The sequence below is a fragment of the Squalius cephalus genome (genome assembly GCF_949319135.1).
Source record: "Squalius cephalus genome assembly, chromosome: 9".
Lineage (NCBI taxonomy): Eukaryota > Metazoa > Chordata > Actinopteri > Cypriniformes > Leuciscidae > Squalius > Squalius cephalus.
Window position 1 is genome coordinate 17155135 of NC_137130.1, and position 21773 is coordinate 17176907.

A 21773-nucleotide genomic window follows, 5' to 3' on the forward strand; every position below is an offset into this window, starting at 1 on the left:
TAATAGTCCCTAAGGAAATACATTTAAAACGGTATTTTTTTTTTTACTAAATACAATGTTTCTATATTTAAATGGTAATAGACTTGGTCAGCAGTGCTGGGGACGCCCACAAAAATGTCACATCCGTTTATGCCGTAGGGGAAAAGCTATTTGAATGAACGTGCATATACCTAGATAAGCGCTTGATCTTTACTCTTTTTCTTTTTTTTTAATGATTCCGATTAATTTTTGCTTGGTGCCATGCCAAAAAGTTGCTGTGTGGCCTTTTGCACCTCTAAGTTTTGTTGACTCTAATTGCTTTCTATAATGTAAAAATGTCAGTTCTGTCTGTGTAAATACAGATTCAGAGAGTAGGTAAAAATTGACTGGGTAAAGTAAACATGGTTGACCACAAAAAGAAAATGAACATTTGTATTTACAGTACATTTATTTTTGCAGAAATGTGTTGCATGTAAACTGAAAATTCTCAGTTGCGTGTTCAATTTAACAAACCCTATTATGTATTTCTCTTAACACACCCAATACATACTATCTTAGTTACATATATTCCTATTGCTCTTTCAATGCCAATAAATATTTGTTTACATATAACACATTTCTTGAAAATAAATGAACTGTAAAATGTGAATGTATTTATACAGCACTGATGTAGCTGCTGCTGCTCAAACTTTCCAAATGTCCAAACTTGGTTGGTTGACTGATAAGATTGTGATTCTTATTTCATTACAGGCCATTTGCCAATTTAGCAAACATTACAAACATTCCATGTCATAAATATTTATGGAATATAACATGTCTGCATTTAGTTATTGTGCAAATTGTAGACAATTGTACTTGATCTTTTGAACACGTACCAAAACACATGCAATTTGCTTAAATCAATAAGAAATTCAAATCTGATGTGAACAAGAAACTAATTGTTCAGAAACCTGAACTTAATGTTTTGAGAGAAAAAAAAAAAGTCTAATTTGAAAATTGAGCCAAAGCGATTATCAAAAACTGTAATACATGAACTGAAACTAATGTGTACAAACGCATGGCTCGAAATATCTCCTAAGTGCAACACATCTGATCAGCACATTCAGAAATAGTCTGAGGTTTTTATCAGAAAATGATATTTCAGTAGTTACTCCAAACATCAGTTTATGTACTGTATGTTTAAAGTGTGCTATTTAAAAAAAAAATGAAATCATGTTTGATGTTACACAAGGTTTATTAAGCATATAAAAAAGTAAATACAAAATTGTCATTACATGTAAGTGTATTTTAAATAAAAAAATTCTCATCCACTTGCCAGGTGAGGTTTTTTTTTTTAAGAGAATTTTTTTCCATGAGTCATCCTATTGATTGAAGTTTCAGTGGAATAACTTTGCGAATTTTTTAGCAACTTTTTTTTTTAGTTGGCTTTATTAAAGCTGAGTTTACACCATAACCTATCCCAGAATGCCTCATGCATCTCCGGTTCCTGTGGCCAGTCTAGATAGGTTCTAGTTTTTACCAGCCGGGCCAATCTATGATGGGAGGATAGCAAGCGAGACGGAATCATTTCTAGGAAGACCAGGATCAGAATGTCCCTGTGTTCTACCTGGAGCCTGTAGGTGGCCAGCTGCATCTCCAAAGAACACCAGTTGCTACTGAGGTAGTTGCGACTGACGAGACAAAGAGTCTGGCGACTTGCGTAGATGCTGTCCGTGATGTTTTCCACAATGTCTTCTCCCAACTGAAAGTCCCGACTGTGAAGACAGAGACGCAAAAACGGAGGGCCGCGCCGCTCTAAGTTCGGAAGAAGTTCCTCCATGACCCAGTGTTCATCCTTACCACTGTAAGACACGAAAACATCGTAGCGGTACTGATGCTTGCCATTCACATGCAAAGCCTCTCGGACCCATCCACTGGCAATGTGATAGAAAGGCACAATGTATTGGCCTGCAAACTTATATGACAGTACCACAATAATAAAAATACACAAAAAGGCAGAGGTGGAGGCAAAGAACATAAATTCAATTTCAAATGAGCAGGACTCCTTAGCATAACCAATAAAGCTGAGTTGGTCAATTCCATTGTCAGTCAAACACTGCAGCTCTTTCATGGTGGGTTTGGACATGGCAACCTGCACCTTCCTGTTGTCCTTCACCCATGAGACCAGCCACGCATTATCACAACTGCAGTACAGACCCAAGCCCAGAACATGGAGGTATTTCAAACTAGTGAGATGTTCCACAAAGTTTTGAAGAATATTGACGTTATCTTCTGGAATGAGCACTAGACCTGTCAGTGCCTTTAAATCTTTAGTCAGACTTCCATCCAGAAAGAAGAATCTGCAGTTCGTCAGTATCAGCGTCCGGAGTTTCGTCAGATTGTGAAACATCACGGCCACGTTTGGCTGCTTAGTAAATTCAATGTTTTCCAGTTTTAAGGTTTTTAAATGAACAAGCTGATTGATTACAGCCAAGTCTCCAATATTGTCTGAGAACGTTGAATTAAATTCCAGACTGATGACCGATTGGACATATTTCCCAATGAATTCATTTCCACAGCTCACATATGCTGCATCTATCTGAAGTGTGACTACAGATGTCAAGAGTAAACTGCTGCAGTCCTCAACAGTCACATATTGACCTTTGATGTGTAAGTTTAGGGCCTGATCCAGTGTGGTATTACTCCCGATCACAAGTTGCATTGGTCTCAGGCCTGAACTAATTAAAATATTACTCAAATTATATGGAATTATCCCAAATATATCAGATAAATTCAGCTTGATCCCTGGCGGGAAGTTCAGATCTCCCAACAGAAGTGTGCAAAGGTTAAGATGATGTCCAAATGATTTAGGTTCAATATGAATAATAGGATTTCCTTGGAGATCTAAGAACATTAGTCCATATAAACCACTGAATGTGTGTTGATAAATGTAAGATACCTTGTTTCTACAGAGATTTAGCTCTGTCAAATTGTTCAATCCAATGAAAGCAAAATCTTTTATGTAATTAATGTTATTCATGGATAGATCTAGAGTTCCAAGATCTGAAAAACACATAAATTGGTTGGAAACTATCTCATCCATCTTATTTTTTATTAGAGACATAAGGGAAATCTGTTTGACCATCTGTGGAAATGTAGCACAAAGAGAATGAAAATCATTTGGTCTAAGCAAAAACTTAATTATTTTAACAGAAGTGAGGTTCCTGAAAATCTGAAAGAACCAATATACATCTAAGAGGTTTACAGTCTCAGTAAATAGATTATTTCTGATCGTAATGTTCTTAACATCTTCACAGCCATCTGTGATATTAGTAGGAGGTAGCAAGTTAATACTCTCATAATGAATATGTAAAGACTCAATCGAATATAACTTTGCTGCTGTACAAAAGTCTTCAAAGTGAAGTACATCCACCGTGACACCCAAAGTATTGATTTTATGTACTCCAATTAAAGAAAGATCTCTGAGGAAATCTGCTTTTGCAATAAAGCTCAATTCAAACAGATTTCCCAAAACTTCCAAAGCTCTCTCATCTATATACTCTAATGTTCCCAGATACAATCGTACCACTTCAATATTTAACACAGTAGATATGTCAGAGGTGTTGAAAACTGAGCAGTTTGGGTACTGAAGTCTGTTTAATGATTGATTTAGAATTAGATGAAACAGCTTCAGTGATTTTACATTTGCCAGTCGACACAGAACCTCAGATATATCCTTCAAACACACTTCGTATAAGTATAATTTTTGCAAGTGAGAAATTGTTTCAAAAACATTTGGAGCCAATAATGATAATGCATACTTTGAAAGATTCAAACTGTTAAGTGAGGGAAGGTGACTGAAATCAAGAGCTACCTCACAACAACCTTCTAAAGCCAAGTGATATAAACTTAATGAAGTTACATTTGTCAAACCGTTAAAGGCTTCCGGAGGAATCTCTGAAAAACATCCAGTAATTTCAAGGTACTCCAGAGAAACAAAACGTGCAAATGAGTCTGGAGCCAAGGCACCGTGATAGTCTTGATCCATTTGAACACATAGGTTCTGTAAGTTTGATGGAAGTCCAAGCAGGTCTTCTTTAACGTCAGCGACACGTTGGCAGTCGGCTGTGTTTGTCTTTCCAGCACAGGTTGTGGCAATAGGAAACTCTTCCACATCACTGTAGAATAGACATTTGTCAGCAGGCCAAGAAGAAACACAAGGCGTCTTCAGAAATAGTATTAGAAATGAGAACAGAAGCTCCATCTTCAATTCCTCAATGATATTTATAGCTTAAGATTCTTCTCTTCTAGGCGTTGTCTCTCTTTTTCACTGGAGTTAATTAACCATGACAGAACATTTGAACAAGATATCAACTTCCCTTTTCTGTGGCCGAATTTAGTCAGTTGCCTTATTTCTCTGTGGTTTTAACACATGTATGAGGGCTTAAAGGGACAGTTCACCAAAAATGTAAAATTCAGTCATCACTTACCTTCATGTCCTTCCAAATCTGTAGGACTTTTTTTATTCTTATAAACTAACTCTCATTATAGTAGACCGTCTGCTTAAAATCTGCTGATGGTCCCAACAGACATTCGTCTGACTGATTACAAGTAACTTTTCAACTATGTCAACTTATTCTGCTAACTCACACTCTAATGAGAGTTAGTTGGCATGTAGTTGCAAACTTACTTATAGTTAGAATGTCTAAAGTGGACCATCGAAATAAAGTGTGACCAGAATATCATACAGGTTTGGAACAACATGAAGGAGAAAATGATAACAGAATTTTCATTTTGAGTTAACTATCCCTTTAAGTTTATATTTCTGAAAGACTTCAGTCTAAACTGATTATTATTCAGCTGAGGAATATAATCAAATTTCCTGCTATTTCTGAGAAAGTGCATTGTGACAGATGCTATATTTTCAGAGCAATTCACAACAACTAAGGGCTATTTTACAACAATGACCCTCATGCAGGTATTTAATACACACCCAATATAATCACAGTGCAATTGTACAATTTTATACAATAATAAAAACTTGAAGTCTGCTAGGATCAAAATCTGACAATACATTTAAATATGAATTTATTTATGGTGTTTTATTCTGCATATAAATATCACAAACATATTAAAAAGTAAAACATATTGTTTGAAATAACAACATCTAAAACATTTGATATATTTTAAGCAGTAAATGTTTAAATGTTGAAAGTCAATTAAAGCAATGAAATGCTTTAAAAAAAGAAAGAAAGAAAGAAAGAAAGAAAGAAAGAAAGAAAGAAAGAAAGAAAGAAAGAAAGAAAAGTCCCATTGCTTTGGTTACCATATAAGTGGAAAAGTCCCATTGCTCGAACATGGTAAAAAAAAGAAGAAAAAAAAAAGAAAGGTCTGTATCATACATAAATATTCTAAAAAGCACAACATTTCTTAAAGGTCTATTACAATTATGTGTATACAAAGTAACATAAAAAAATTAGCTTACATTCAACGTACTGGATATATGTACTGTATGTTATCTTAAACTATTAAACATTTATCTTCTTTTTTACACCGGTGGAGTTACTATAACGGTGGAGTTATTTTTTTAAAGGCATTTGATACAAGTCAGTGAATTTCTACAATGTATTAACTGAATGTTGCTGACCAAAGACAAACCCAAATACACAGACCTGTTTGAAACATCTTTGAAGGTTTATATATATATATAAACCTTCAAAGATGTTTTTATTATGAGTCTATCCAAATATATATATGTCTGCACAAGTATATATACAATGTAGGAAAGTGCATCCAGTTGTGTTGACTGGGGTCGACTTTAACTCTTCACTCTCTGATTGAGCTTGAATAGCTTGTTTACAGTTCATGTCTCCAGAAGATCAGCGTTGACCAGTCAGGCTAGCAGAAAGATGTTTAGCTCACAACTTTGTACCTTTGTCCTTGTCCTCAGAGTTGCCATTCTCATCACAGTGAAAGCCACCATTCTCCAAGGCGTAATCCTGCTTATTCTGATCCTCAACGGTGCTATGTGTGCCTTCCCCATCCTTGTTGCCTGATATCTTCTGCTTACAGCGCTTCATTGAGTAATGGACTGAAAATACATACAGAGGTTTATGATATGGAATTATCAACTCTTCAAAATCATAACATGCTTATCCCCACAGTCCCCTCTCATATTGGTAATGCTTAAATGCAAAGTGAACAAGAGTTTCATCTTACTTCCCACTGCAACCCCAGCCACAACCAGTTGGAAGATACTGTAGATTAAGGGGAAAGCGAACATGACCTCAAGCTCTGCAGGGGTGAAGGACAGCTGGGTAATAGTACTTGCCAGCTGGGCATTCTGCATGCCGGTTTCCAATGCGATGGTGCGGCACCTGCAATCATATTCACGAGAAATAAACCATCAGAGAAAACAGCACATGTGCTTGTGTCAGACATTATGCCACTTTTATTGATGCCTCAGAACATGTGTGCTAACTGCTCCGAACAAACCAGCTAATGCTTTATGGGAAAACAAAATGTCCAGATTTTTACCTGTGCCAAGGTTGTCCCACAAAGCGTGCCAGGAGAAAGCCCAACCCAAAGCCGATAAATGGATAAATGGTACCGATGATCCAAAGCGAAGGAGAAATGGTCCATGAGGACTGATACAGCACACCACCGATGACTGCAATGATGATGATTAGGAGGATTCCCACCACGGATCCCACCTATACATACAAATACATAACACAAGTGAAGCAGCATGGCATGTATAAGAATTTACAACATTAAATGCAGAAACAAAAACACACCTTAAGAATCTTTTGGGCTGCATTGGGCCATCTATGTTTTGTGTATATCCCAAGACCGACAGGCACAAGCAAACTCACTAATGTGATCCCTGGAAAGAACATCAGTCCAATTAAGATACAAGATCAAACAAATACATAAAATGGAAAATATTAAGTCATTTGAGGCCGTTTTACCGATGCTGTCGTAAGGGATCTGGATAGCATCGCCTGAGGTCCAGACTGTGGTGTAGATGAGCAGACAAAGAGGCATCATTCCCAGAGCCAGGATTGAAGAACATGCCGTCATGCTGATGCTATAGGCAGGAGAAATCAGTGTATTTGTTATACAGTAGTGCTATAAATAATGACTTTCTGTCCACAAACTTAGAATATATTGTTCCTCATGCAGTTTAAACATTTTAGGTCTAGATATGTGAAGGAAATCCAGAACAATAAGAATTTTCTACAATATATTCAATCATGTTCTATAATATAATATTCTTTTATTACTATGCTTATTATTATATAATCAACCTTATTCTAAAGTAAGTTTATAAAATAAATCGAATAAAATACTATCATTCTACAATTCTAAATAATTTCAGAAACTATAATTTTATCTATAAATATAATTGAGTAAAAGGTTAAAATGTCAAAATATCTAGTTTCGCCTAATATATATTTTATGTGAACAATGAAAGCAAACCTACAAATGACACTGCTGCATAAAAAAAAACAAAAAACAAAATAGAGCCTATGTTTACACAGCTCATTTCTGGGAACTAATGTCTTCACTGTTACAAGCAACATAACAATAATGATAATGAAAAAGTCAACGGATTGACAGTCTCACCTCAGGTCCATGTCTCCGTCAAGCCAGTAGCAGAAAACATTGGAGCTGGAACCTCCAGGGCAACAGCCCATAACTATGATAACTACAGCCTGGACTGGAAGCACGTTGAAAATCAGTGAAAGCGCAAAGGCTGTGAAAGGCATGATGCCAAACTGGCACAGGAAACCGATAAAAATGCCCCATGGCCTGCGGATGTGTACCCAGAGCTTTCTTGCCTCGACGGTGCAGCCCATTGAAAACATGACCAAGGCAAGCATGACGGTAAGCGTGGTACTCATCACCACGTTGAGAATGTCATTGAACGGATCTCGCGGCACCAGGCACGATGTGCCCGAGCAGATGGTGGCATTTTCAGGGCATGTGGGCTCTGGTGTGCACATGTTGACAAAAATGAGTTTGAATGAAGTGGTGAAGAATTAAAAGTAGAATCCTATAGGGTCAATGGCGTATAGATTCCAATGGAGAGGTTGCGGGGATGAAGCTTCTTGGAGAAAGTGAGCTAAGATTCCAGAGTGTTTCTAGACATTTTCTTAAACACCTTTTCAGCCTCAGTTCCCTCTTTCCTGCATCCCGGGTAACAAAGAGTGAACTTTTACCTGTCCCTTAGAGCTTTAATACATGCCTGGGTTATATAAAATTCAGAGGAAAAAATTTTTGAAAAATAATTAACTTACTGCAAATGTTTTATGGGGTCAGTGTCCAAATGCCAACACATAAAAAAGAGAGAGGATGAAAAAAAGAATATCATTGTCAAGGTTAAGTTTAGGCACAATAAATGCAATTGCACCCTCTTGCCATTTTATAACATTGTGGCACTTAAATTTTATTGTTTTTCTCCAGGTACAGCCCTGCACCATCACCACCCCTGCTGTTGTAGAGAAGACATAATGCCTACCTCAAACAATGGTGTACGTGCATCAAAGATCATGGATGAAAAAATGCCTGTAGTATTATTTTTTAAAGGACCCATTAGAGATATGACTAAAGAAATGTATGGTGCCTCACTCACTCTCCTTTCAATACACATATACCTTTGGGCACACACTTAAACTTTAAAAAAATGAAACTGTATATGTTTATATAACTGATTTAACCCTATGCCTTCTGTAAGGACACTTCAGTGCAAAGTTCATTGATGGAATTGGTGCATACTGTTCTCTCAGGGTATGTAAAAAAATAAAAACATAAAAAATTAGCTTGTTTAATGCTTTTTACTCTCTGTTCAAGGTCCCTTTCAATTGTTATTGTTAAGCATAATTTCCCACTCATAATTTTAAAAAGTTTAGTGCAGCTTTTAACTCTGGGTTATGAAGCCCTGTTCCAGGGTTAGCATGGCTTTTGTTTACAATTAGCATTCATTACACTATGAGACTGATATCACCATGACTTACTATCACAATGAGGGTTTTCATTTTTAAATCTACAAGTTAAAAAAAAAAGTAGTGTGAAAAAATAATTCCTGAATATTGTTTAGAATATTTGGCAGATTTAATGGATTTAAGTGTCTATGCAACACTGTTAGACTTTTCAAGGGTTTTTTAAGATTAAGATTTAAGATTAAGATAATTAAGATTTACAGTACATTACCGTTTTCAGTTTTACAGTATGGTACTGTAGTTGTGTAATACAGTGCATTACTGTAAAAATGAAGCTAATCAGTACACTACTGTAATTATTTTTTATTTGTACTAAATTAGATTTCATAATTTTGATATATAATTAATTTTATTTTTATCCTACATAAATACTACTAACATACAAACCAATTAGACAAAGTTATTACAAAATACCATTTTGATATATAATTAATTTTATTTTTATCCTACATAAATACTACTAACATACAAACCAATTAGACAAAGTTATAACAAAATACCATTTTTTTTATTTAAAACATTTCATATATATCACAAAATATACAGTCTGCCAATGCTGGAAATGATTTGTGAAATTTTTACACATTAATGGGTGAGTTTAGGGACAATGTTTTTTGTGTTAATTTTAACTCATTCATTGTGTTAATGATTTTAACAAAGTAAATATGTCAGAAAGGTTAGCACAAAGATGTGTAAACATGTTAAATTAACACATTATGTGCTGTCCTTCACTGCACACATTGTTAAAATCATACATAAAATCATAAACAAAACGTTAGCATTTGACAAAATGAATGTAGAGTCATTGGTTGTTTAGCTTATACAAGTATTATAATGAAATATCAACCATTACATTCATAAAACTGCAGAATATAAATACATTTTTAAGCAGTCAAAAAGGAAATGTCCAACACAGGACAAAACACAGTTCTTTTCACAATACATGACACATAACCCCACCTTCAAAATAATTTCACTTATTTACAAAAATGTGTTGGATTCATGTACACTGGTGGCCAAAAGAAGTATTTAAGTGTCTTAATGTTTTTGAAGTCTCTTTGATTCTCAAGAAACAATTCTTATTATTATCAATGTCTGACTGTCTACCCCTCAGTCTACTTCTACTTCTACTTCTAGTTCTACGAGTAAAAATCATCATCAAAATAATCTTTAAAAAGTCAACACAATGTTTTTGTCCACCTTTGTGAATAAATGAACTTCTCCAAAGATTGGTTCCTGTTCAGAACTTGACTGACAACATCAGAATGTTCCCTGATCTGTATGCGTGTCCACAAACACAAATGTACTCAGTCCTTCAGAGGAGAGCCCGGTTCCAACACTGAGAGAGAGAGAGAGAGAGAGAGAGAGAGAGAGAGAGAGAGAGAGAGAGAGAGAGAGAGAGAGAGAGAGAGAGAAAGAAATATTAGTGTCAAAATATTTTTAACCTCCTTTTTTTACATTTTTATTATTATGTTTACAATAACTTAAGAATATATATTTGTAAACAGCTTTGGCAATAGCATATTCAAACATTTCAACTGAACTAAATTAATTCCAGATTAAATTTTAATACTTACAAATCCTAAATTCTGTCCAAAAATGCTGAGATCCATAGAGAGAAAGACTGACATCGATGATTTAGCCCATTTCAGCTCATCTGCAGTGAAGGGGTCCCTGTTTGAGACAAATACACAGTAAGACACATGCAAGAAATCACTGAGTGATGACCATTCTCCTTCCAACAGTAGTTAACCCACCTGTGCGCTGATGTTAGGACCTTCCTGTTCAGGTGGGACTGCAATGGTAGAGAGTCTTCTGCCTAATAAAATATCAAAATAATGCAAAAATATAAACTTAAGTTGTTTAGAATGCTAGATTTGGTATGAATGAATTAGTGAGAGTTTTAGTGCAGTGCTTTCCTGAATACATTTAATCTGGTGAGACTGAACATAGAAAATGGTCCATCTTCTGATTGGTTCATTTGCTGTGTAATAAATAAAGTTAGACATGATGCAAAGGTCACTTATTTGATATAAAGTTAGCCAATTTTATAGAGATTTTATAAGATATTGTATGCTACCTAGTCTGCACCAGTGGCTCCAAAGCACTTATCACATATATTGCTAATCATTTCAGCAAACTTATGTCAAAATATATCACAAATGGCCTAACGTTAACTTATCTCCGGAATCTTGCTAGAAGTCACTGGCGCGAATTGGCGCTTTGTTGCAGTTGCCTTTAAACACAAAAATGGAAGTAAATATTAAACTCCATTTAAAAAAAAACTATAACTAATGCTAAAACTAGAAAGGTGGCAGCTAGCCAAATAAAACTTAACGTTAGCTAACATACAATGTTATTTTCTCATCAGTAGGCCAACATTATCTAATTTGTTTACTCCCTGAGCAGGGTATATCAGTTGAAGTGGACTTCACTGACAATAACCGCTCATTTGAAACGCCCTGCAAACGTCATCAAATAAAGTCAACGACGAGGTCGCCCAGATTATATAACATGCATATTTCATATGTGCTCATTCACTACATTCATATTTTATTTTTTATTATTATATTATATATTTACAATTATATTGCACTATTTTACAACTACCTAAAATAAAATCACTTTACTTCACAAACTAGCTAAGCTGGCTGCATTCACTGAGGTAAATTATAATCATCAAAAATATATGTAATATTCACAACAATAACCGTTAAAAATACTGTCATTTGTATAACAATGGCGAAATGTATGAATACTTACACACATACCATACATAAACTCCTCCATCGTTAGTTATGACCGTTCTGACTGGTGATGACGTGGTGCGCGAAATGACAGTTGGGTGATCATCTCTCTCCACTTCCTGTGAAGTGATGTATCAATGTTCCCTTATTCCCTATGCCGTGCGCAGTGCCCTTCGAACTGAACATGTTCGCTCCCTTCGGATTGGAATCTCACTTAAGATGGCGGAAAGCTGTGAAGTCCACTTCGCAGTCCACTTACGGTCAAACGGAACGCACCTTTAAGGTTCAAGTTTCTGTATGTGGTGTTAGACGTCACAGAAAATTCCCATGATGCAACGGGAGTCACAGTTATTTACTGTAAAGAGAAATAGCAGTATAATACTGGGGGATTTAAAGTAAATAACTGTAGAAATTACAGAAAAGTCTAACAGTGAATTACAACACGTTGTACGCTTGTCAAATGCTGTACTTGTCCAATCAAAGACGATAACTTAACCCTAAAAAATAAGAGCGTTAACCCTGAGATGAAATCTAAAAACCTGACTTGGTTACCAAAATTAAGGTCTTGTCCACAATAATACGTTTTTGTTTGAAAACACATCTTTTTCTCTCCGTTTTGGCCTTCCATCCACACTGAGACGGCGTATTTAGCAACAAAAAGAAAGCTTTTTGAAAATGCTCTCCAAGGTGAATACATTTGAAAACGCAGTTTTCACGTTGTAGTGTGAATCCCAGAGAACTGGACTGAACTGCAGGTCATAGGAGGGATAGGGGGGATAGAAATGTATGTTATGTTATAATGTATGTTACATATGAAAACGGAGGTATTTAAAAACGATGACGCAAGTTTAGTCCTGTGACACATATTGAACACATAGATATTCATGTGTATACCGCTATTGTGCCTGTTATGTGCTATTCACTATCACACAGTTGCTAAAATATGTTACATTGCACACTCTTCATATCACAGTCCTGCAAATATGACAGAAAATTCACTCGTATTTGCTGTCCTGCAGCAAAACGTTTTAGACCAAACATATAAGTGAGTGCTACCCGGACGCATCAGTGAATGGTGAGATATTTAGCTAAATAAAATAACCCTGCCAGAAGAATTGTGTGATAACTTGCCTTGTTCTATCATCTCAGTGAGCTTTTATGAGGGTTTACGCATGCGTTGTAAGGTGAATTTAACGTTTTCCGACGTTTCAGTGTGGATGAGAAACTTTTGGAAAACACTTGAAAACTTTAGTGTGCAAGGAGAGCGTTTTGAAGCGAAAACTCAGTTTTCAAATGCATCCGGATTGATGTAGACCTAGTCTAAGTAATGTCCAAAAAGTGTGCAACAAGGACCAAAACAATGATTACAATAAACCTGGAGATCAATTTCATGAGTAAGAAGTCCAATTGTCATCCATTCACTGGGTTTAAACCATTTGCTGGGATTTAGGTTCAGTAATTAATTCATTCTACAAAAAGCCCACAGTTTTAGAAGAACAACTGATCTGAAACTTGAGCTTTTCATCATATCATGTTGATAAGTTTTCGTTTAAGCTCAGAAAGCAAGAGCAGAATTTAAAGTTTAACAGATTCAATGCAACATTTACTGTCATTTTATTAGGAAGAACAAATATTCATGTTGAATATCCAGCAACAGACAGGAATGAGTCCACTCAAATATGCATGTTGTAAAATTACACCATAGATTCCTGGATCATTCAGTGAGTTTATACAGGAGCTGCATGAATCCTGAAACCAGTAACAATGTGATTCCTGCCTCTGCATTTAAAAATAATACATATATTCAGCAAGTATTTAATCATTCATTAATCATTGTCAAAGTGGTTTTATTCACAGTTCACACCATCCCAGATAACACTGCAGCCAGGCCTCAGATTCATCCGTGATATGTGACATGGTGAGGCAGTGCTGTACAATCACAACTGTTTAGCGGTAAGCTGTAGATTTCCTGTTACGTGGGCTATGAAACACCTGAGCAGGTAAATCCCAGAGAACTGGACTGAACTGCAGGTCATAGGAGGGGGGAGGGGGGGGGGGGGGATAGAAATGTATGTTATGTTATAATGTATGTTACTTATCACCTTATCTGTGAAAAACTGACTTCCTGTATTGACACAACAAAGCCAATGCAACTGTTTCCAGAACTCCTAGCCTTATCTTATCATCAGGTTTGATAACCATCTGACCACATTAACATAATCCTCGCTCTTATAAAACTACAGGTCAGAGGCACTGATTTATTTGTATAACAAGATTTATCTAGTTGCTGGCGATCAAGGGAACCTCTGACAGATGCACCCTGACATAAAAGCAAAAGAAGTGACTAAGAATGAGTGTGCATTATAAACTCATCACTGCTCAAACAAGCATCAACAAGATGACACTTGCTGATGGATTAGGAAATGACCTTAACGTGGGCGATAAATGCAGATTATGACATACTCACACACATATACTACCATTCAAACGTTTGGGGTTGGAAAGATTAATAGTAATACAGTGAAATATCACACTTGAATTTTTTTTCTATAATATAATTTATTCCTTTGATGTCAAAGTTTAATTCTCAACAGCCATTACTACAGTCTTCAGTGTCATATGATCCTTCAGAAATCAGTCTAATATGCTGATTTGGTGCTCAAGTGAAATTCCTTATGTTTTGCCACTTTTGACTAATTTAATATGTCCCAGTTGAATAAAAGCATTAATTAAAAAAAAGTACCCCAAACTGATGGTAGTGTGTACATAGTCATGTGAAAAAGAAAGTGCACCCTCTTTGCATTCTATGGTTTTACATATCAGGAAAAAATAAGAATCATCTGGTCCTTGGCAGGTTTTAAAATTAGGTAAATACAACCCAGATGAACAACAACACATTACATATTACAGCATGTCCTTATTTGTAAAATAAATAAATAAATAAATAGGCCAAAATGGAGAAGCTATGTGTGAAAAACTAAGGACACCCTTACTGCTTCCATAGGAATTAAGAGGGTAAGTAGCAGTCAAGCACTGCTAATCAAATGCCTTTGATTAACTGATCATCAGCAAGAGTGAATATAGATAAAAGCAGAAGTTTTGACAGTTTGCTGGTCTGGAGCATTCAGGTGTGTGTTAACACAATGCCAAGGAGAAAAGACATTAGCAATGATCTAAGGGATTGGTTATAATGGAATCTGGGAAGGGTTGTAATGCCATTTCCATCATTCTACAGTGAGGAAGATTATTCACAAGTGGAAAACAATCAAGACGGTTGCCAGTCTTCCCAAGAGTGGACGTCCCGGCAATTTCACGCACCCCATAGGCTCATAGAAACTGCAAAAAACCCAGGAACTACAGCTCAGACTCTACAGGCCTCAGTTAACATGTTAAATGTTAAAGTTTATGACAGTACAATTAGAAAAAAGACTGGATGGCATGTATGGCATGTTTGGAAGGGTTGCCAGGAGAAAGTCTCTTCTCTCTAAAAAGAACATGCCAGCACTGCTTAGGTTTGCAAAGTTCCATCTGAACAAACCTCAAGACTTCTGGAACAATGTCATTTGGTCAGACGAGACCAAAGTGGAGATGTTTGGGCATAATGCACCGTGTCACGTTTGGCGAAAACTAAACACAGCACAAACACCTCTTCCCAACTGTCAAGTACGCTGGTGGAAGGCTGATGATTTGAGCTTGTTTTGAGCCACATGACCTTTTAGTCATTGAGTTGACCATGAATTCCTCTGTATACCAAAGTATTCTAGAGTCAAATGTGAAGCCATCTTTCCGACAATCAAGGTGTTACAATGGCCGAGTCAAAGTCCAGATCTCAACCCAACATTTAGAAAGCTGTGCATAAACAAATGCCCGCAAACCTCAATGAACTGAAGCAATGTTGTAAAGAAGAGTGGGCGAAAAATTCCTCCACAATGATGTGAGAGACTGATAAGGTCAAAACAGATTTTTTTTACTTCAAGTTATTGCTGGTAAAGGTGGTTCTACAAACTATTAAATCATGGGGTGTACTTAGTTTTTCACACATGGCTTCTCCAGTTTGGCTTTATTTTTGTTAAATAAATAAAGACACAGTGTAATATGTCTTGTTGTTCATCTGAGGTTGTATTTACCTACATTTTAGACCTGCTAAGGACCAGATGATTTTTTATTATGTCCTGATACGAAAAACCAAAAATTTAAAGAGGGTGTACTTTCTTTCTCACATGACAGCACTGTGCAAAAGTCTTAGGCACGTTAGTATTTTCCAAAAATACAAACGTGCCTAAGACTTTTGCACAGTACTTACACACACACAGTGGGCTCCACAAATATTGGCACCCTTGGTAAAAATTAGCAAAACTGACTGTGAAAATTTAGTCTTAGTCTTTCATTCAAAATATTTATTTAATTTATACAAAATATAAATGTGTAATAAATGAAATATGTTTTTCTCCAAAATATGTGTGCCAAAATGATTGCCACCCCTTCTCATTTTAATGAGTAAAAATCTAACTAAAGTACATTCCAATTTACATGGCATATTTTATATTCCACCTTACTTATCAGGAACACTTAAGAGATAAGTCATGACATCCTGTTTCACTGGGCTCTAAATATGAAGTGACACACAGGCTAAATTCCTACATTCATATATATATATCTTTGGCATGAGATGAAGAAGAGTCCACAAGCATGGACCTCTGAATCTGAAGGATCTGGAGAGATTCTGTATGGAGGAATGGTCTCAGAGCTGTTATTTTGGCAAATGGACGTTACATTAAGTATTAAATGAAGGGGTGCCAATAATTGTGTAATACATATACTGTATTTCAGAGAAAAATATTTTTCAACTATTTGAGTTTAATTAAAAATGAAAGACCAAGAGGAGAAATTGCAAAAACAAATTTTCAGTCAGTTCTGCTCATATTTACCAAGGGTGCTAATATTTGTGGAGCCCACTGTATATATATTCTTTCAGGGCTCAACAATAGGGATGGACTTTGGTCAGTATATGAGACCTTTCAGTCTGGTCCATTTCCCTTTCAGTCCAGGGTTTGGTTTTCTGTGATATTTTCTACATTGTCGTCGCAACATCTGCTGATTTAACATATATATTGTTATCTTGCTGGCGAACATAAACAAGGTTTTGTCAAAACTGACTTGTGATAGTCTTCCAACAAGTGTTTATGAATTTCTGGATTTAAATTATATCTATATAATTCAAACAGAAAAAAAATAATTCTCATTGTTGAACCCTGTATGTGTGTAAACCATTCTGGATGCAAAATGATTGGCATTATTATGATGTGTGTCTATATATCTCACCTCACAAGAAATGGTTGTGGGAAACATGTGCTGGTTTGATTTTTGATAAAGTCCCGAAGCTGTAGAAGAAGACCCAACAAAGCGCCCTGTCGAGTTCTGTCTATTTTTGTTACAACCAGCTAAAAAATGACACAGAGAGAAAACTGGTTAAAACCTTATAAACCTTTGAGCTGAAGAAGTATTTTGTACTTGTTCACACTATAATCAATTCTTATTAGTATATTTAACCCAAACTTTAGGACTGACACTCAGCATGGATATCAAATCACTTATGTTGTTTGGATCGAGCTTGTGTATTAAAATTATTTAAAGCATTTTTGCTGTTATTTACTACAAAAAAAAGGGGGAACTCTGCTGCTCATCTGAACGAAGCCTTAGAATAAGTTGATCAATGTAGATCAGTCATTCTCAACCTTTCTGACTCCATGGCACCCCATTTTTGTCAACATTATTAGGACGCCCCACTTAACTTTTCCAGTTGTTTGTGATTTTCTAGGATTATAATTTTTTTAATAACATTTTTTACTCAATTTCTACCCGATAAAAATATTAGAGCTTGGCATTAATAGAATATAATAGAAAATTCATAGTCATAAAATGTGTAAAAATTCCAATTGAGTTTTATTAAATTGCATGTCTTTTCCAGGTCTAGAAATCACACTTTAAAAATTAGGCTACCTCATATATATACAGGGTTTTCTACACAGTGGTAACCTGGGTTCTTTAAGAAAAAAAAAAGAAAAGAAAAGAAAAAAAGATGTGGTCATTTTAGTTTATTTTAAACCATCTTGATGGCCCCTTGGAAGTTTGCGGAGGCCCTGGTGGAGGAGAACCACTGATCTAGGCTGAGATGTTGCTAAAAGTGTATAGTACTCTAACGACCCCTGCTGCACTGTCATGGTAAAAGCATGAGCGATAAACACTCACCACAAAAGGCAAATTGAACTCCTCACACATCTCCACAGCAACTAAATCTGCCTTTTGCAGACCTGCACCTCCATCCACCAGCAAGAACGTCCTCACCAGACTAGATAGAGACACATAAGTAAGGAAATAAAAAAAAAAGGATAACTAAGACTTCCATATAATGTTTTAAGCCAGTTATTTATATATTTTGCTGTATTGTGTTCTTTTTGCCACTAATTGTAATAATCCAGTGAGATTTTTGTATGCACAAGGAGTCTGACAACAGCTGGTATTCTCCACAGGGAGATCTGACCTCACCATCATCGAGTCCGTCTGGGATTACATGAAGAAACAGAAAAAAACTGAGACAGACTAAATCCAGAAGAACTGTGGTAATGTCTCCAAGACGCTTGAAGAAACCTGCCTGAAAAGCCACCTGAAAAACTATCTGCAGGTGTACCTAGGATAAAAGCTGTTTTAAAAGCAAAGGGTGGTCACACCAAATATTTATTTGATTTAGTTAATAGAAGTTAATTGATAAATAAAATCTACAGTATTTATGTATACAGTATATATATATATATATGTCATAACTGACATGAATTTTATCATCTACTACTTTTTAAACTCAACACAAGCACACAAGAAGGAGTATCCTTAAAACAACATCAACCTACTTTTGACGCTCTTGAAGGTATGGTTCAACCATCTCTACAAAGTCCCGAGGGGCCATGTGTCCATACCCAGGCATGTCTACAAGAGTAAACGCCTTTCCCACAGTGAAGAAATTAAGCTTTTTGGTGTGACCCTGTGTCAAAATAAAGATTGAGAAGAAGCAACTTCGAAGCACAAAGGAGTGAACGGTGGAGAACATTCATAACATATACACTCACCGGAGTTTTAGAGACTCGCACATCTACCTCTGGGGCAAGAGAGAACAAGGCACGGATGAGAGATGACTTCCCCACATTACTCCTGCCCATAAAACACACCTGTAATACACACCAGCACACAGAGCAAACATGATGCACAGTTTGAAATGTCTAGTGCAAACAGAGGGTATTGAACTTGCAAGGGGCTGCAGGATGACTTAAAATGATTACAATTGTTATTACAAATATAATATTAGTATATTACAACAATCTAACTTAATTAAAATGGAAGAAAAACATTCAATGCAGATGAAACAGAAATCATACATATATATATTTTTTTACCTTCTATAATTATTGTTTTTATTGAAGAACAGAGTTCTTGAAACTTTTGGAATCACAAAATAAATTGTGGTTTTGTATATAAAATAAGTATATTATAGTTCTTTTATTATATTATATTATATAGCCACTTCTACAAAAAAAGTCTGAATTTCATTGCATTGGATTATTAAAATTAAATTAATCATGTAAAAGTGTCATCTGCAAACAAACAATCACTTTTTTTTTTTTTAATTCAAGTACTTTGTCATTTAATCAAATGATGACAATTAATGAAAATTTTCTCTCACCTCTGGCTGTTTAAGAATAGGTACATGGTCCATCCGGACCGCAGAGGTTGAGTAGTCGATAACATGTTTAGAGGAGGGAGTGAAGAGTGTCTCTGCCTGACGGAGCTCCTCCAAGCTGGGATGGAAGATGTTGAATTCTGCCTGATTGTCCTGTGAGGACAGGTGCTCCACCAGACCGTCGAAGGGGTACAGAAGACCCTGACGCCTCCTCTCAGAGAGCAGACACACATGTTTGATGGAGGCCTGCCGATGACCTCTCTGAAGGACCAAAGGCCAACATGATCTGTGTGTCTGCAGTAGAGGCTGTGCCTTTATCCTCAGCATTGTGTTAGATCACTTGATTATTGCTTGATGATGTCAGTTTTAGGATGCACTGCCATCTGCTTCATGTATTATAATGTGTGTCATATACATGCATTGGTACTTTGAGTTGAAGAAGGCTTGCTTGATGTTTTCTGAAGTTTAAATCTTTCCACTAAGATTAACTAAATTGTATATTATGGTCCATACCCATCCACGTGTTTACATATGCAGTCATTCACTGTATATGTGATATTCACAAATATTATCCGCATTTAAATAATTTTTACAAATAGACATATATGTATGCCATGCACGTGCTGCCTTTTGAAAAGTTTCAATAACTTCTAATTATACACAGCAGTGAAACTCACATCTTACTGCAAACCCGATAACATCTCTTAAATTCATTAGGCTGTAACATATTTATAATAAATCTTTCACTGCTTCCCGAAAAAATTCATCCAAAACTCATTCAAAAGCACATTTCGAAATGCTATTATATTAATTCAAGAATATGTCTATGTCAACTGTTATGTACAGAGTGAAAAACAATTAATTGATGATAAATGTGTCGTACTTGTGTACTTGCGCGTGCTACATCAGAACCAATCCGGAAGAAACAAACAAATGAACAAAGGTTCCACCCTATACAGAAAGACTGCGTGTGAAAAGCATTTACTGTAAAAAGGTGAAAAGTGAACGCGTGCATGAAAAAAAAAAAAAAAAAATTATTTTTTTTTACAAAACCTCTAAGTTTTATTAATCACCATGCAGAAATATGTATATTGTTCCTTGTCTTTTAAATCACTCGAGGGCACAAATAAACAAATCTTCGTTTGGTCACAGCTAGCCCCTGCTACTACAGCTTAATTTGAGCATATTTTTTCCCATTTAATTTCGATGTTTATTTAATTAATATTGCTAGAAAAAAATCACACAAATCTGGGCTTAACACTGTATTTAGACAAAAAATGTGTTACTGTGTTGTAAAAATTGCAAACCCTACAGAAAATAAATATTAAGTAAAATAAAGAGAAAACACAGCTTAAATATATTGTAAGAATTTTATTTATAAGTTATTAGAAATGTATTTGTATGATATCATCATGAAAATAAAAAGAAAAAAGAAATGTACCTTGTTGCTATCTAGAACCATTGTTGGGGAAAGTTACTTTTAAAAGTAATGTGTTACAATATTACGTTACTCCCTAAAAAGTAACTAATTGTGTCACTTAGTTACTTTTTATGAAAAGTAATGCGATTGCGTTACTTTTCCTCATCTTGGCTTGCTTGTTTTTTTTGTTTTTTTTTGATATTTCCTCAAGCTGAAGGAAATGCAAATTCACACTTGTACAGTAGAGGGCGCAGCTCAAACAAATGAGAGTATTCCGGATTGCAGAAGAATAGGACGCGGGAGAAGAAAGTTAAACACTCTTACTTCAGCAATAAAAACAACAAAATTAAACACAAATGTAATGTTTATCTAGTCATTTTTGCTTATTCATGTGGTTGAATTCGATCATCGTCAAAGGTAAAGACATTGGTTAATATAGTGAGATTAAATAAATAAAGTATATTTGTGTCATTTAAAATAATTAATGCTGGTTTGTGTAATATTCTGAGTTTGCATTTCAAATATAACATTTTTATTGTTTTTAAATTATTTATTTTATTTGATTTTTTTTAAAGGGGTGGTATAATGTGAATGTATGTGAAGTTTTAGCTCAAAATATCCAACAGATAATTTTTTACAGCATGTTAAATTTGTCCCTTTTTGAGGGTCAGTAAAAACGCGTCGTTTTGTGTGTGTCCCTTTAATGCAAATGAGCTGCTGCTCCCGGCACAGAGGGCGGAGCTTCAAGAGCTCCTCCTGTGTGTGTGAGTGTTAGCAGCGCCGATTACGCAGACAAGCACTAAAATGTCAGAAACTGTTTTGCCTTTTATGTTTAAACTGGAGTCGGATAATGATGGAGAGACTCCAGAAGAAGTGACAACACATAGAATGCAGCGTGACGTTTCTGAATGGAT

At 35.6% G+C, this 21773-nt stretch overlaps 3 protein-coding genes and 1 long non-coding RNA gene across 5 annotated transcripts; all 4 read right to left on the reverse strand.

Moving 5' to 3' along the window:
- Positions 1 to 216: 216 nt before the first annotated feature.
- On the reverse strand, positions 217 to 4331 carry LOC307164867 (uncharacterized protein). Its single transcript, XM_079882057.1, has one exon. The coding sequence runs from the start codon at positions 4220 to 4222 to the stop codon at positions 1397 to 1399; it is 2826 nt and encodes a 941-aa protein (XP_079738183.1). The 5' UTR covers positions 4223 to 4331; the 3' UTR covers positions 217 to 1396.
- A 584-nt stretch (positions 4332 to 4915) lies between these two features.
- Positions 4916 to 8190, reverse strand: slc10a2 (solute carrier family 10 member 2). Its single transcript, XM_079881537.1, has 6 exons — positions 7588 to 8190; positions 6930 to 7048; positions 6756 to 6844; positions 6496 to 6671; positions 6178 to 6335; positions 4916 to 6049 (listed from the first exon to the last, which is right to left on the reverse strand). The coding sequence occupies exons 1-6, from the start codon at positions 7965 to 7967 to the stop codon at positions 5877 to 5879; spliced, it is 1095 nt and encodes a 364-aa protein (XP_079737663.1). The 5' UTR covers positions 7968 to 8190; the 3' UTR covers positions 4916 to 5876.
- A 1261-nt stretch (positions 8191 to 9451) lies between these two features.
- Positions 9452 to 12154, reverse strand: LOC307165127. 2 transcript variants are annotated; one of them, XR_013822414.1, is made up of 4 exons: positions 11727 to 12154; positions 10721 to 11199; positions 10541 to 10637; positions 9452 to 10302 (listed from the first exon to the last, which is right to left on the reverse strand). It is a non-coding gene; the product is annotated as an uncharacterized lncRNA (long non-coding RNA). The 2 variants fall into 2 exon arrangements; XR_013822415.1 differs by lacking the exon at positions 11727 to 12154 and having other exon boundaries at positions 10721 to 11288.
- A 1133-nt stretch (positions 12155 to 13287) lies between these two features.
- On the reverse strand, positions 13288 to 20365 carry gtpbp8 (GTP binding protein 8). Its single transcript, XM_079882451.1, has 6 exons — positions 19443 to 20365; positions 18832 to 18930; positions 18616 to 18746; positions 17960 to 18059; positions 17033 to 17151; positions 13288 to 13735 (listed from the first exon to the last, which is right to left on the reverse strand). Exons 1-6 carry the CDS (start codon positions 19764 to 19766, stop codon positions 13648 to 13650), a joined length of 861 nt encoding a protein of 286 aa, XP_079738577.1. The 5' UTR covers positions 19767 to 20365; the 3' UTR covers positions 13288 to 13647.
- Positions 20366 to 21773: the final 1408 nt, after the last annotated feature.

Coding starts and splice junctions, on each gene's coding strand:
- LOC307164867 (XM_079882057.1), bottom strand. CDS start 4,222: ATGGAGCTTCTGTTCTCATTTCTAATACTATTTCTGAAGACGCCTTGT.
- slc10a2 (XM_079881537.1), bottom strand. CDS start 7,967: ATGTGCACACCAGAGCCCACATGCCCTGAAAATGCCACCATCTGCTCG. Junction 6,672..6,755: donor CAGCCCAAAAGATTCTTAAG/GTGTGTTTTTGT, acceptor TTGTATGTATAG/GTGGGATCCGTGGTGGGAAT. Junction 6,336..6,495: donor GTGGGACAACCTTGGCACAG/GTAAAAATCTGG, acceptor ATATGATTGCAG/GTGCCGCACCATCGCATTGG.
- gtpbp8 (XM_079882451.1), bottom strand. CDS start 19,766: ATGCTGAGGATAAAGGCACAGCCTCTACTGCAGACACACAGATCATGT. Junction 18,931..19,442: donor CTATTCTTAAACAGCCAGAG/GTGAGAGAAAAT, acceptor TGTGTATTACAG/GTGTGTTTTATGGGCAGGAG. Junction 18,060..18,615: donor TACCTTCAAGAGCGTCAAAA/GTAGGTTGATGT, acceptor GTCTCTATCTAG/TCTGGTGAGGACGTTCTTGC.